General features: G+C 40.5%; 1 protein-coding gene across 12 annotated transcripts in view; it reads right to left on the bottom strand.

Annotated features, from left to right (window-relative positions):
- Nucleotides 1-11,431, bottom strand: part of LOC139411320 (zinc finger SWIM domain-containing protein 8-like) — a 37,578-nt gene extending 26,147 nt beyond the window's left edge. For 9 of the 12 annotated variants that reach the window (XM_071157544.1, XM_071157564.1, XM_071157591.1 and 6 more), the window contains exons 1-2: nt 11,091-11,306; nt 9,680-9,962 (exon numbers count right to left, since the gene is read on the bottom strand). In XM_071157544.1, the coding sequence (XP_071013645.1) occupies nt 9,680-9,857 (178 nt within the window). In that variant the 5' untranslated portion in view covers nt 9,858-9,962; nt 11,091-11,306. Of the gene's footprint in view, nt 1-9,679; nt 10,057-11,090 lie in introns of those variants that run through there. The other 3 variants (XM_071157553.1, XM_071157574.1, XM_071157634.1) reach the window with 3 other exon arrangements.
- Nucleotides 11,432-15,251: the final 3,820 nt, after the last annotated feature.

Genomic DNA, 15,251 nt, shown 5'->3' with positions numbered 1-15,251 from the left:
TGTGACATCTGCAGATGTAAAAATGGCTTTATAAATACATTTGATTGATAGGTGAAAGAGCCAACCATGTTAACTTTTAATTCGAGGGTATCCTGCTTTTGGCACCCTTGTTGAATTATGCAAGAGAACATGACAACCGTAATTAATGAGGCAGTTTAGACAGCGCATGTGAGTGCAGGTAGGTTAGACAGAGCAAGAGTTTGGTGGTCGCAGCCCTATTCCACCCATTTATGTTCTTTTTAAAAAATATATATATGCAAATACACCCATTGTATTTATGCAAACCAACCCAAAGGTTTTATTTTAACACAAAACGTCACAAAAATACCCGATACTAGGGTTGGGCAGCATCCAGATTTTCATGTCTCTGATGTAACCAAGAAGCTTGATCTTGACATCTAGCAAGTTAGCAAACCAAATGTATAGCTTGGAGCCCTGAGCTAGATAATTTATGACACATCTTAGGTTTCTTATAGTTATACTTAACTTCGTTATACGCAGTGGCGTAGCACGCACCCCCGCAGGGCGGTATTGAATATCATAGCGTCGGTATTTCGAAATACCCCGGTATACGGTATATTACCCAAGCCTACCTGATACAATAATACAATGTATTCATGAATTCCCAACACAATGCCTGAACTCCATTGATTACTTGTCCTTGCCAGTAAAATGTTTTATATGCTGTAATTCAGTTAATTCCTGTTGAACTATAAAAATAAAAAGTTTGGAAAATCTTCATCCATTGTCCAACTGTTGCATTTATTCAAATTTTTAAATCCTTAACAATTCCGATGACCGTTGCAAGAATAGTAATAGTGTAGACTTAGTCCAAGAACAAAAATATATTGTTACATCTGACAAATACATTTCAGATTTTTTTTTGTTGAAAGAAAGGAATTTGTGAGGCTAGGTATGCACTCTACACAATATAACAAAACAAGTTTTGGCAGGATATGACGCCTCTTTGTCAGGATGATGCAGAACATGTTTTATTGTCCCTCAAACAATTGAAGAAAACATTAGTGATGACCCTCTCTTCAGATTAGAAAATAAATTGAGGCCCAGCACAGGCCGAGCACACCACCACTACACACCCAAGACAAAGCCCTGACCCTCAGCTGACACTCTGTTCTCATTTCCTCTCCTAACATAGCAGTGTATGGGGGCTACACCTTGGTTTTCATGGAGATGGGCATGTAGGACCAAAGGGCTCAATAGTAGGTATCAGACTTGGGTACTGCCTGAATACAGCCCTCAGCAGTGGTATTTTCGCCACATACCACAAACCCGAGGTACCTTATTGCCATTATAAACTGGTTACCAACATAAATAGAACATTAAACAAGTAGTTGACTCATACGGTGGTATGTTGTCTGATATACAGTGCCTTCAGAAAGTATTCTTTCGACTTGACTTATACCACATTTTGTTATGTTACAGCCAAATTCAAAATGGATTAACAATATTTTCTCTCTCACACACACACACACACACACACACACACACACACACACACACACACACACACACACACACACACACACACACACACACACAATAACCCATAACAAAAAATATTTCAAATGAAATGCAGATAAAATTTTATTCACACAAGAATTCACACCCTTGAGTCAATACATGTTAGAATAACCTTTGGCAGCGATTACAGCTGTGAGTATTTCTAGGTAAGTCTCTAAAAGCTTTGCACACCTGGATTGTACAATATTTGGCCATTATTTTTTTTCAATAATTCTTCAAGCTCTGTCAAATTAGTTGTTGATCATTGCTAGACAAACATTTATGTCTTGCCATAGATTTCAAAGCCGATTTAAGTCAAGTGAAAACTGAAACTTGGCCACTCAAACATTCACTGTCTTCTTGGTAAGCGACTACGGTTTAGCTTTGGCCTTGTGTTTTTGGTTATTGTCCTGCTAAAAGTTGAATTCACCTTTCAGTGTCTGGTGGTAAGCAGATTGAACCGGGGTTTCATCTAGAATTTTGCCTGTGTTTAGCACAACCTTTTTTAATCCTACAAACTCCCCAGTCATTAAAGATAACAAACATACATATAACATGATGTAACCACCACCATGCTTGAAAATATGGAGCGTGGTACTCAGTAATCTGTTGTATTGGATTTGGCCCAAACCAAACACTTTGCATTCAGGACAAAAATACATTTGCTTTGCAAAAAGAAAATCTGCATTATTTAGTGGCTTGTTGCAAACAGGATGCATGTTTTCAAATATTTTTGTTCTGTCAGGTTTCCTTCTTTTCACTCTGTCAATTAGGTTAGTATTGCAGAGTAACTGCAATGTTGTCGATCCATCCTCAGTTCTCTCCCATCACAGCCATTCAACTCTTGTTTTAAAGTCACCATTGGCACCACGGTGAAATCCCTGAGTGTTTTTCTTCCTCTCCGGCAACTGAGTTAGGAAGGATGCCTGTATATTTGTAGTGACAGGGTGTATTGATACAGCACCCAAAGTTTAATTAATAACTTTACCATGCTCAAAGGGATATTCAATGTCTGCTTTTTTATTTTATCCATTTCCAATACGTGCCCTTCTGAGGCGTTGGAAAACCTCCCTGCTGGGTCTTTTGGGTTAAATCTGTGTTTGAAATTCACTGCTCGACTAAGGGACCTTACAGATAATTGTATGTGCGGGGTACAGAGATAAGGTAGTCATTCAAAAATCATGGTACACTATTATTGCACACAGAATGAGTCCATGCAACCTCTTATGTGACTTGTGACTTGTTAAGCACATTTTTTACTCCTGAATGTATTTTGGCTTGGCATAACAAAGGGTTTGAATACTTTTTGCTGTGTTCTAGTGTACTACGGAATATATTGCTGTCCTATTCTTGACACTTCTCCCAGTTATATTTAAGGTAAGAACTACCTTTCTAAGTGTCCTGAAACTTCTAGCTTGGAGTTGTATTTTTATAACATACAGTGCCTTGCGAAATTATTCGGCCCCCTTGAACTTTGCGACCTTTTGCCACATTTCAGACTTCAAACATAAAGATATAAAACTGTATTTTTTTGTGAAGAATCAACAACAAGTGGGACACTATCATGAAGTGGAATGACATTTATTGGATATTTCAAACTTTTTTAACAATTCAAAAACTGAAAAATTGGGCGTGCAAAATTATTCAGCCCCCTTAAGTTAATACTTTGTAGCGCCACCTTTTGCTGCGATTACAGCTGTAAATCGCTTGGGGTATGTCTCTATCAGTTTTGCACATCGAGAGACTGACATTTTTTCCCATTCCTCCTTGCAAAACAGCTCGAGCTCAGTGAGGTTGGATGGAGAGCATTTGTGAACAGCAGTTTTCAGTTCTTTCCACAGATTCTTGATTGGATTCAGGTCTGGACTTTGACTTGGCCATTCTAACACCTGGATATGTTTATTTTTGAACCATTCCATTGTAGATTTAGCTTTATGTTTTGGATCATTGTCTTGTTGGAAGACAAATCTCCGTCCCAGTCTCAGGTCTTTTGCAGACTCCATCAGGTTTTCTTCCAGAATGGTCCTGTATTTGGCTCCATCCATCTTCCCATCAATTTTAACCATCTTCCCTGTCCCTGCTGAAGAAAAGCAGGCCCAAACTATGATGCTGCCACCACCATGTTTGACAGTGGGGATGGTGTGTTCAGGGTGATGAGCTGTGTTGCTTTTACGCCAAACATAACGTTTTGCATTGTTGCCAAAAAGTTCAATTTTGGTTTCATCTGACCAGAGCACCTTCTTCCACATGTTTGGTGTGTCTCCCAGGTGGCTTGTGGCAAACTTTAAAACTACACTTTTTATGGATATCTTTAAGAAATGGCTTTCTTCTTGCCACTCTTCCATAAAGGCCAGATTTGTGCAATATACGACTGATTGTTGTCCTATGGACAGAGTCTCCCACCTCAGCTGTAGATCTCTGCAGTTCATCCAGAGTGATCATGGGCCTCTTGGCTGCATCTCTGATCAGTCTTCTCCTTGTATGAGCTGAAAGTTTAGAGGGACGGCCAGGTCTTGGTAGATTTGCAGTGGTCTGATACTCCTTCCATTTCAATAGTATCGCTTGCACAGTGCTCCTTGGGATGTTTAAAGCTTGGGAAATCTTTTTGTATCCAAATCCGGCTTTAAACTTCTTCACAACAGTATCTCGGACCTGCCTGGTGTGTTCCTTGTTCTTCATGATGCTCTCTGCGCTTTTAACGGACCTCTGAGACTATCACAGTGCAGGTGCATTTATACGGAGACTTGATTACACACAGGTGGATTGTATTTATCATCATTAGTCATTTAGGTCAACATTGGATCATTCAGAGATCCTCACTGAACTTCTGGAGAGAGTTTGCTGCACTGAAAGTAAAGGGGCTGAATAATTTTGCACGCCCAATTTTTCAGTTTTTGATTTGTTAAAAAAGTTTGAAATATCCAATAAATATCGTTCCACTTCATGATTGTGTCCCACTTGCTGTTGATTCTTCACAAAAAAATACAGTTTTATATCTTTATGTTTGAAGCCTGAAATGTGGCAAAAGGTCGCAAAGTTCAAGGGGGCCGAATACTTTCGCAAGGCACTGTAGCTTCAGTATTTCACTTTTTAATGGGTATAGTATTGCTTACTAGGTGTGTCCAATCTATTTTGTAACCACTCCCTCTTCTAATTAGGGCGAATTGGAAAAGCTGTTCAAAAGAGGACATTGTATTATTTTTTTGTACTCCCTGACGAAGGCCATGCAGCCGAAACGCGTCGGATTTATTAAAAACGTTGTTTTTATTGAACATGCCATACTAATTAAGGCATTTTAATTAATTATATGAAGAGTGCCTTGGTCCTCCTTTCTTGTTGAATACTTATTGACTCAAGACATTTCAGCTTTTCATTTTTTATTCAAAATAATAATAAATAAATAAATAAATAAAAAACTCACTTTGACATTGTGGTATTGTGTGGAGGCCAGTGACAAAAAAAATGAAATGTAATCAATTTGAAATGCAGGCTGTAACAACAAAATGTGGAAAAAGTCAAGGGGTGTGAATACTTTCTGAAAGCACTGAACACATGGCTGGAATGCAGTTTCAGCTAATCAGCATCCAGGACCCAAAGTGCCAGGTTTTTATTATTATTTAGGGAATTTCAGTGATATTTGACTCCAAATATTGATTTGTAAAAACAAAAACAATTCGTTACTGTACCTAGCCGGGCAGTACCTGCAACAAAAATAGTGAGCCAACATGTTTTCAGCACTTTTATTTCCCTGACTGATAAAAACGTTTTTTCTCATGCTCTCTCGTCTCTGCAGCAGACATAGTGAGCAATATGTTTGGAACATCAAATCGCAATAATAGTAACGAACCGCAATACATATCGTATCGGCACCTGAGTATCATGATAATATCGTATCTTGAGGTCCCTGGCAATTCACAGCCGTAGTATTTCAATTACTTTCAAAGACATTTGGAAGTCAGTATTTAAATATTTTTTATTTGAAAAGAAAAGTTGTTGAATATTGAAATAAATGTGGAAAATATACTTGGAAAGTATTTTAAAATACACACTCAAACAGACTACCATGCATTTAACCCAGTTATTTTAAAATAGTATTTGAAATAAGAATTTGAAAATACTTTCAAATAGTAGGCTATTTAATATAAATTATTTTGAAAACACTTTCAAATACTTCCAATCGAAATAGTTGAGTCGGGATTGGGAAACACTATTTGAAAATACACTACTTATTTTCTGTGTATTTGAGTATTTCAATAACAAATACACATGTATTTGAACCCAGGTCTGGTAGGTATTGTATTGCCACCACAGCTATTCCACCCACACTGCCATCTTCTCACCTCATGAAATCACCCACCACAAGAGCAGCGTTAGCAACTGTTACTGTTTTAGTTTGAGATATAGGAACCTATAACAGAAAAACTAAACAGAAATCATGTTGCTGAACAATAAATATTTATCCAGGCAAGTTGAATTGAGTTACTGGTGTTATTGTGTTACAAATAGTGGGAAAATAATGGTATGTTTCTATTGGCTTAAGCCCAAGGCAGTTGTGTGAATTATATGGCATTAGATGCTAGGCTTGAGCTTTTCATGCTCGACAAACAGGGAAAATCCCATGGAGGGAGCAGACCCAGGTGATTTGCATCTCTATTAACACTTGCTCCCCAGTCCCCACCTGTCCCTTGGAGGCTACAAATAGGAAGGATAGAGGGAGAGAGGGATAGAGAGAAAGAGTAGGAGGATGGCAGTAACAGCAGCAAGTGGGCAGTAAGAGGGTCCGGCCACTGCCAGTAACACAGTGACTAACCAATCGGGAGAGAGCGGGACAGGGGGGCACACTCAAACAGCTGTTCCATCATAGAGCGGTGTAAAAGTGAAGGACTGCTGCTCACACACACACACACACACACACCCATTAGTCTGTGGTTATGGAAGAAAGATCAGAGCCAACAGATGCATAGGGCCTAACCAAAACCCTAACCTTTAACATGCCCTACATTTTGAGCAATGGAGATGGAGAGATATGGGCTAACCTTCAAAGGGGGAAATTTCAGTAAAATCTATTTTACGGATCTTACTTTTGGGGGGATTTGACTGACTTTAGATGGGAAGGTTTTGAGGTTTGGCAGCTCTTTTGTGCAAGATCAGCAGCAATATGTAGATTCATAAAATGTGGGTTTGTATTGCTAAACCACAATCCCCAGCTCTGAAGTAAATGACCTGCACAAGACAAAGCCATCTATACAGTCCACAGCTGACTCCACTCAGACCTTCCCCCACCACTCCATAAACCCAAACAAACATGCCTGACCGCACCCCCCCCCCCCCCCCCCAAACTCCAAGAGATGAGACTTCTAATAAATAGGTTCTCCCACACCGGTTCCTCACTTGCTTGTACAACCCACACGGGTTGGCGTTCCGTTTGTCCCTTCCCAGCTGCCCTCCAATAGGCCGACTCAGAGCTTTCAGCTGAGTGAGCTACTCCAGCCCCCCCCCACACACACACACAGTGTACAACTCTACAAGAACAGCCAGGCTGGCAAGCCTTACAAATAATAATATATTTATTTAATATAGCGCTTTTCATTCGAGAATCTTAAAGACACTGTAAAAACAAACAAAATGTACAGATCTGGCAGGTCTTGGGCGATGGTCTTCCACGGCTTCAGATGATAGTGTTGCTCAGCCAGGCAGTTCAGAAATCTATGACTGACTAGGTCCATTCAATATGTTAGGCAGTTCAGGTCTTTATATTGACAAAATTAACACGGCAAATAACAAAATGTGATTTTCATGCGCAAGCCAAGCACTGCCAATGTGGTCAGTAGCACTGTCAAAGCTGTAAAGAAATAAAACAAACATGCACACAAACAAGCACACAGAAATCAAATCCCAAATATAACAGGTTAACCAACAATGTAGTTATTTTGTTTAAGTAAGAAAATATTTGAAAAAAACAAAAAAACAATTACAAGGCTATATACAGGGGGAATTGGTATCGAGTCAATGTGCTGGGGTACAGGTTAGTCGAGGTAATTGAGGTAATATGTACATGTAAACAGGGGTAAAGTGACTATGCATAGATAATAAACAGCAATTAACAGCAGCGTTAAAATAAAATAAAAAGAAGGTCAATGCAAATAGTCCAGATAGCCATTTGATGAACTGTTTAGCAGTCTTATGGCTTGGGGTAGAAGCTGGAGGCTTTTGGACCTAGACTTGGTACCCGCTTGCCGTGTGGTAGCAGAGAGAACAGTCTATGACCTGGGTCGCTGGAGTCTGACAATTTTTAGTGCCTTCCTCTGACACCGCCTGGTATAGAGGTCCTGGATGGAAGCTTAGCCCCAGTGATGTACTGGGGCGTAAGCACTACCCTCTGTAGCGCCTTGCGGTCGAATGCCGAGCTGATCCCTTACCAAGCAGTGATGCAACCAGTCAGGATGCTCTCGATGGTGCAGCTGTATAACTTTTGAGGCCAGTATTGATTTGTTTGCAATACCGCGTTGGTAATAAGCAATAATTTGTTCGGTTAAATGGGAAAACGACTGCGTAAGCTTTTGAAATAAGAGCAGGATCTAAAATGTTAGCTAGGTAGTCCAACATTTTCCCTGTCATATGCAGCCATCCCAGAGGCAGGAGATAAATTATTGTGGGCCTGCTGCTGCTGCCAGCCAGCCACAGCCCAATCAGTTGCATCTGATTCATCCTTGTCAGAATACAGAATAATAATCAAGCCATTTGTAAACCTCTATGACAGTATGACAGAGACTAGAGGTAGGCCGTCTCCCTAATACATTGACTTTTGCTTGCAGTATGACAAAGTCACTCACAAATAGCTTTGTTACAGATGCTTTTAGCAACTTCTAGGGAAGCTAGCACCAATGCAACCAGCCTAAAAACAATAATCAGAAATTGCAGTCATTCTCAATATTTAGGAATTCATGTGACTATTAGGAAGCAACTTGTTGTACTCCTATTGAAATCAAACTTCAGATCATGGAAATAAGACAACGAACTAAACAAGATAGCCAGCTACATAACCCTGTTGCCCCCCAAACTAGCAAATCATTGTGATATATGAAATATGAATGATAGTGTTACCACTACGTTAAAAAAATATATGCATGTGACGTGCAGTCATATCAAAATCCTAATTAGTCAAATCGTCTTATTTGACGCATCAAATAGTGTTATTTCAAGCGTCAAATAGTATTATTTGACACATGAAAATAACGAGACGTCTACTGACTCAAATGGTGTTCGATACTCCAATGCCACTATCCTCAATGAAAACAAAGTTACACCTAGCCTTTACAACATTATCTGCTTTGGTAGAGAAAACATAAAATCAATAATAGGCTATGGGGATAATGTAGACCTGAGGTTGATGGGAGGGGGGGGTGTAGAAACAAGTGACATGATGCAAGTATTATGGAAACTGTTCTGCTAAAAAAAAATAAGGGGTTATCACATCAATGACATCACAGCCAATAAATTAAATGAGGAATCAATGACATTGTCAGCCAGCACCTACTGTCCCATAGAGATGCGTTCAGAGCCCTTTGAGGACTCTTCAGAGAATGAGAAGCTGAGCAATATGGACTGTTTTGCAGTGTCAACAAATTGGCTTAATTCTGAGAGAACAAGCTTGCTAGGCCTATATGCTGGGGGAAATGTAAAATATACTTAGTTGATAGACTAAATTATCAAATGCGCAAATGACGTGGACAGGACAATCAACCTGAAATTAGGACATAATTAATTATTTCAAACTAGGCTACACTGGTCAAAGCTGTTTACAGGCCTACAGCGTTACTCAAATTTACAATTAGTGAAGATAATGTGCAGGCCTAGCAATTTTCTGAAAGTAGGCTAATGTATGAGTGTATTGTAAAATGTTTACAGAAAAACACTGACTTCAATGACGAACAACAAATTCAGGTTCAAGACAAGCCTTCAGATGCTTTGGATCCATCATCATAGGCACTTTCGGTAATGAGATAAGGGAGAACCCATGCTGGCCACTACACAATGATATTTGGCAACAAGCATGAAGTTGTTTTAAGTGGTAAAAGGTCAATATGGGAATGAGGACAAAAAGTGTAATGAGGATGTGAGTACAAATAATACAATAGAAGGTGAAGTGCGTGTTTACCTTTAATCTTCACTGTAGGAGAATTTGGTCCAGCAGACTGTTTTCTCCATCCCCTCCAGTTCTGACACAGACTCTCAGCCTCTGATATGAAGGAGCAGAGCGAGTCCTCCTCGAACCGGTCAGAATCTTCGAAGGAGAACCTCTCTCCGTCTTCCCACTCGGCGAACATTAGTTCCATTACATCCACTGTAGGATATATAACTCTGGATTCAAGTGGACTGTACAATAGCCAAGGCCTTCCGTCAAAGGCAGGGGGGAAAAAACGGGTGAGATCTGCCCACCACTGAAAGAGAGCAGAAGCAATGAACACTTCCACAAGTCTCCAGTAAAAATTGGGGGAGGGGTAAGCAAAACAACCAAAACACTGCTGAGAGCTCACTGTAGTCTTGCAGGCGAACTACACAGTAAAACAATAATATCCATTATCAATTGTAGGGGAAAAAATACTTCCATCACAAATTGTACCAAATTAGTACTCAGTATTTGGAAAATAGAGGCAAATCTTGGGAACACAATGACTTAACTTTATTACCAAAGGCCATGCCATTTATGGCAATAACTTCTGAGACACCTTATATCCATGTCGTTTGAGAAAGTTGATCCCAGTTCGGTAACAATGTAGTTTCTGTCCCCTATCACTCCCCTGTTTCGAGTTGGACTGTTTCTGCTTGACTGTCTAAATTGAGCAGTGCTTCGAGGGAGACGACCCCCACTCACAAGTCACACACAGGCATTTTTATAGGGTTCTAGCTATCTAACTACTTTTAATGATACAATTACCTAAGATTAACCCAACTCGTAAACAGGAATATTTACGTCAGCTACTGTACTTAAAATGAAATATACACAAACTGAACTTGTTTTCCACCATTTCCTACCTCCCCTTCTTGACGAATCAGCTGTGCTGCATACACTACCCGTCTCGAGACAGCCGTACAAAATGTTCCAAACACTTGCAAGGCCTTTTTAATTTAAAATAAAACAACGTTGGTAAGTATAATCTCGCTAACGTATGTCATTCTTTTTTTGACAGAGATTCACTACTCAAGCTTGAAGATCTGCTAGCTAGCTAGCTTAGCTGGCTAATGCTACCTAACTAGCCAGCTAGCTAAGCTAACACTGCCTGGTCAATCAGACTCAGTAGCTTGCTAAAATAACTAGCTAGCTTAAAAAATAAAAAAGACTAAATTGTCATCATTCGCAAACGTCGTAAAATGTATAATTTAAGGGAAACATAATCTTTTTACGAACACATTATCTCTCTGACAGGTTACCGTTGGTCATAATCCGAGTCTCAAAGCCCCACTACTAGTACAGTTACACACCACCCGCTTCAACAAGGGCTTTGGTGTTTGTTTACATTGACACCTTTGAAAAACTACACAACCGTCAAACTTGACCGACTACTTACTGTTTTAGATCAACTGTCTCCGGTAATGATGCACGGTCAGTTTTATATTTGTTCGATTGCAAACCTACGCTAATACCTTGACTCGAATCTCTTTTCCCTTTGCTTTGTATTTTGAAAAAAGCTTCCTCGCTCGAGCCCGCCACTGCACTGGTTCCCAATGACACCTAGTCCGGAAACTGTAGAAAAGCCCCTTTCATTTTCCCCGACCGACACCGGTAGTCCTACCGTCCCCAGGTTGTGTCTTTGAGGCTTCTAACAACACCAGGGTCCCTCAAAATTGTCTCAACAATCCCCCATCTCTTCCACTCTCTCCGGTCGGGAAGATGGCTCTTCTTTTTCTTCTTCTTCTACTACAATAGTATATTGGTGTTCGAAAAATGTACTCTCCATGCCGCCATCTACTGTGCGGGATAGAAACAGGATCCCCCCAAAAACGGAACAGATGTGGGGGGAAATATCCATACAAACGACCTAAAATAAATAAAACAAACTACACTACATGACCAAAAGTATGTGGACAACTGCTTGCTGAACATCTCATTCCAAAATCATGGGCGTTAATATGGAGTTGGTCCCCCCCATTGCTGCTATAACAGCCTCCACCCTTCTGGGAAGGCTTTCCACTAGATGTCAGAACATTGCTGTGGGGACTTGCTTCCATTCAGCCACAAGAGCATTAATGAGGTTGGGCACTGATGTTGGCCAATTAGGCCTGGCTCGCAGTCGGCGTTCCAATTCGTCCCAAAGGTGTTCGATGGGGTTGAGGTCAGGGTTCTGTGCAGGCCAGGCAAGTTCTTCCACACCGATCTCGACAAACCATTTCTGTATGGACCTTGCTTTGTGCACAGGGGCATTGTCATGCTGAAACAGGAAAGGGACTTCCCCAAACTGTTGCTACAAAGTTCAAATCAAATTTTCACATGGTTATCAGATGTTAATGCGAGTGTAGCGAAATGCTTGTGCTTCTAGTTACGACAATGCAGTAATAACCAACGAGTAATCTAACCTAACAATTTCAAAACAACTACCTTATACACACAAGTGTAAAGGGATGAAGAATATGTACATAAAAATATATGAATGAGTGATGGTACAGAACGGCATAGGCAAGATGCAGTAGATGGTATAGAGTACCGTATATACATATGAGATTAGTAATGTAGGGTATGTAAACATTATATTAAGTGGCATTGTTTAAAGTGGCTAGTGATACATTTTTACATACATTTTTCCATTATTAAAGTGGCTGGAGTTGAGTCAGTATGTTGGCAGCAGCCACTCAATGTTAGTGGTGGCCTTGAGATAGAAGCTGTTTTTCAGTCTCTCTGTCCCTGCTTTGATGCACCTGTACTGACCTCGCCTTCTGGATGATAGCGGGGTGAACAGGCAGTGGCTCGGGTGGTTGTTGTCCTTGATGATCTTTATGGCCTTCCTGTGACATCGGGTGGTGTAGGTGTCCTGGAGGGCAGGTAGTTTGCCCCCGGTGATGCGTTGTGCAGACCTTACTACCCTCTGGAGAGCCTTATGGTTGTGGGCGGAGCAGTTGCCGTACCATGCGGTGATACAGCCCGACAGGATGCTTTCGATTGTGCATCTATAAAAGTTTGTGAGTGCTTTTGGTAACAAGCCGAATTTCTTCAGCCTCTTGAGGTTGAAGAGGAGCTGCTGCGCCTTCTTCACCACGCTGTCTATGCGGGTGGACCAATTCAGTTTGTCCGTGATGTGTACGCCGAGGAACTTAAAACTTACTACCCTCTCCACTACTGTCCCGTCGATGTGGATAGGTGGGTGATCCCTCTGCTGTTTCCCGAAGTCCACAATCATCTCCTTTGTTTTGTTGACGTTGAGTGAGAGGTTGTTTTCCTGACACCACACTCAGTGCCCTCACCTCCTCCATGTAGGCTGTCTCGTCGTTGTTGGTAATCAAGCCCACTACTGTTGTGTTGTCTGCAAACTTGATGATTGTGTTGGAGGCGTGTCAATTTTTTACCTATGGAGATTGCATGGCTGTGTGCTCGATTTAATGCACCTGTCAGCAATGGGTGTGGCTGAAATAGCTGAATCCACTCATTTGAAGAGGTGTCCACATATATTTGTATATATAGATAATAAAACCGATCTGAACCCTACACAGGCTCAAGGGGAGCCTGGGAGGGCGGGCCATCTTCCGGCGCAGTGCCCCTTGCAAGTCTTCCAATGTATACTCCGGAAGTTTAAAAAAAATCCCTCTTCCCCTTTCTTTTTATTTGAGAATTATGTGGATATATATAAGCAACATCTCAAGACGTCAGTCAGGAAGTTAAAGCTTGGTCGCAAATGGGTCTTCCAAATGGACAATGACCCCAAGCATACTTCCAAAGTTGTGGCAAAATGGCTTAAGGACAACAAAGTCAAGGTATTGGAGAGGCCATCACAAAGCCCTGACCTCAATCCTATAGAAAATTTGTGGGCAGAACTGAAAAAGCGTGTGCGAGCAAGGAGGCCTACAAACCTGACTCAGTTACACCAGCTCTGTCAGGAGGAATGGGCCAACATTCACCCAACTTATTGTGGGAAGCTTGTGGAAGGCTATCTGAAACGTTTGATCCAAGTCAAACAATTTAAATGCAATGCTACCAAATACTAATTAAGTGTATGTAAACTTCTGACCTGCTGGGAATGTGATGAAAGAAATAAAAGCAGAAATAAACAATTCTCTCTACTATTATTCCGACATTTCACAGTCTTAAAATGAAGTGGTGATCCTAACAGACCTAAGACATGGAATTTTTACTTGGATTAAATATCAGGAATTGTGAATAACTGAGTTGAATGTATTTGGCTAAGGTGTATGTAAACTTCCGACTTGAACTGTACATTTATAACTGTCATTGACTTGTCAGTTTCCTTACATTTTTCATCATTCCATTACATCATTACTTTACCTTTCTTTCCTCTGTCATGTTCGTGTGGTTGTTCCTGAGGATCGCTAGCAATAGTGAATCATATAAGGCTAACGTATTACAAGTTGTGAAATCATTTGGAACATGTAGCCTATTTGAGTCATTTTGTAATGCAGACATAGCAGTTTAAACCTGGAGGCTGGTGCACAGTTCATGACAACTGGACCGTTGTCATCACAGTTCCAGGATTAGTGAGGATTATTAGGGTAGATTTATAGGACTACTAATCAACCTATTGTACACTATTTCATGGATTGAACAATTGAATATGACAACTTTCAGGATGAATCAAACCACTATTTTTGATTCACCAATATATTTTGTGCATAAAGGCTCTCCAAACCTGTTTTTTTATTATTCATAAAAATACTTTCCTAACCCTAAATAATATAGAAGATCAGAGTATCTTTAAATCTATCAATTGGTGCTGAAAAGGAGATGAATATGAGTGTATTTAACATGGCTTTCTTTCATTGATCCCTAATTTTCTGAAGTGTTCGCACCTTTTAGTTAGTCTGTTGAGAAAATTCAAATTAAAGGTACACCAAATTTAAAGTGATGGCTTTAGATAAATGTACTGAAAACCCTATTGAGTAAAACTCAACAAAAAAAAATATGTTGGCCAGCTAGTGGGAGGGTTTCCAGAGGTTGAATTACATTCATTCGGCGGTTGCGCAATGGAACCCCGCCTGCAAAGGACGTTACACACCTGCATAAGGTAAGTCTAAACACCAACTATTGAGAAGTGCATAGGAAAGGTGTGCGTAGGAAAGACATAGGCCTACATTTCCTAAGTCTGAATTTGGCCCTTACAGCGTCTCCTACATAAGCAAGCTTCACATGTGTAGGTAGGTGCTCTTTATCAAAAATCATCCGGACCAACTTTAACATTTTTTCTCCATTCACCTAGCGTCTCAGATGCCGGGCATAAACCACAGCAGGAAATCTCTTCAGGAACTCAACCTGAACATCCGTCGCCACCCCTGAGATGACTCCTTTGACGGACGCTCTGCTCTGAAGTTCAAAGCAGGATACTTCTGCTGTCTGGATGCTTTTGAGGCCCACTGCAATCTTCCCCTGTTCTTCAGAAATATAATTAATCAGAATAAGACCATTCCTGGCCACTCTGATAAATTCCACTTTTCTTAGAGCATAGACCTACTTAAACATTTTTGACACCTCAAATGGGTCTCCCACATCTACATTCTTAACTGAACAA

Source organism: Oncorhynchus clarkii, chromosome 1 (assembly GCF_045791955.1).
Source record: "Oncorhynchus clarkii lewisi isolate Uvic-CL-2024 chromosome 1, UVic_Ocla_1.0, whole genome shotgun sequence".
NCBI classification, from domain to species: domain Eukaryota; kingdom Metazoa; phylum Chordata; class Actinopteri; order Salmoniformes; family Salmonidae; genus Oncorhynchus; species Oncorhynchus clarkii.
Note: the sequence above shows the minus strand (reverse complement) of the source record. Positions and strands in the feature narration are given on the sequence as shown.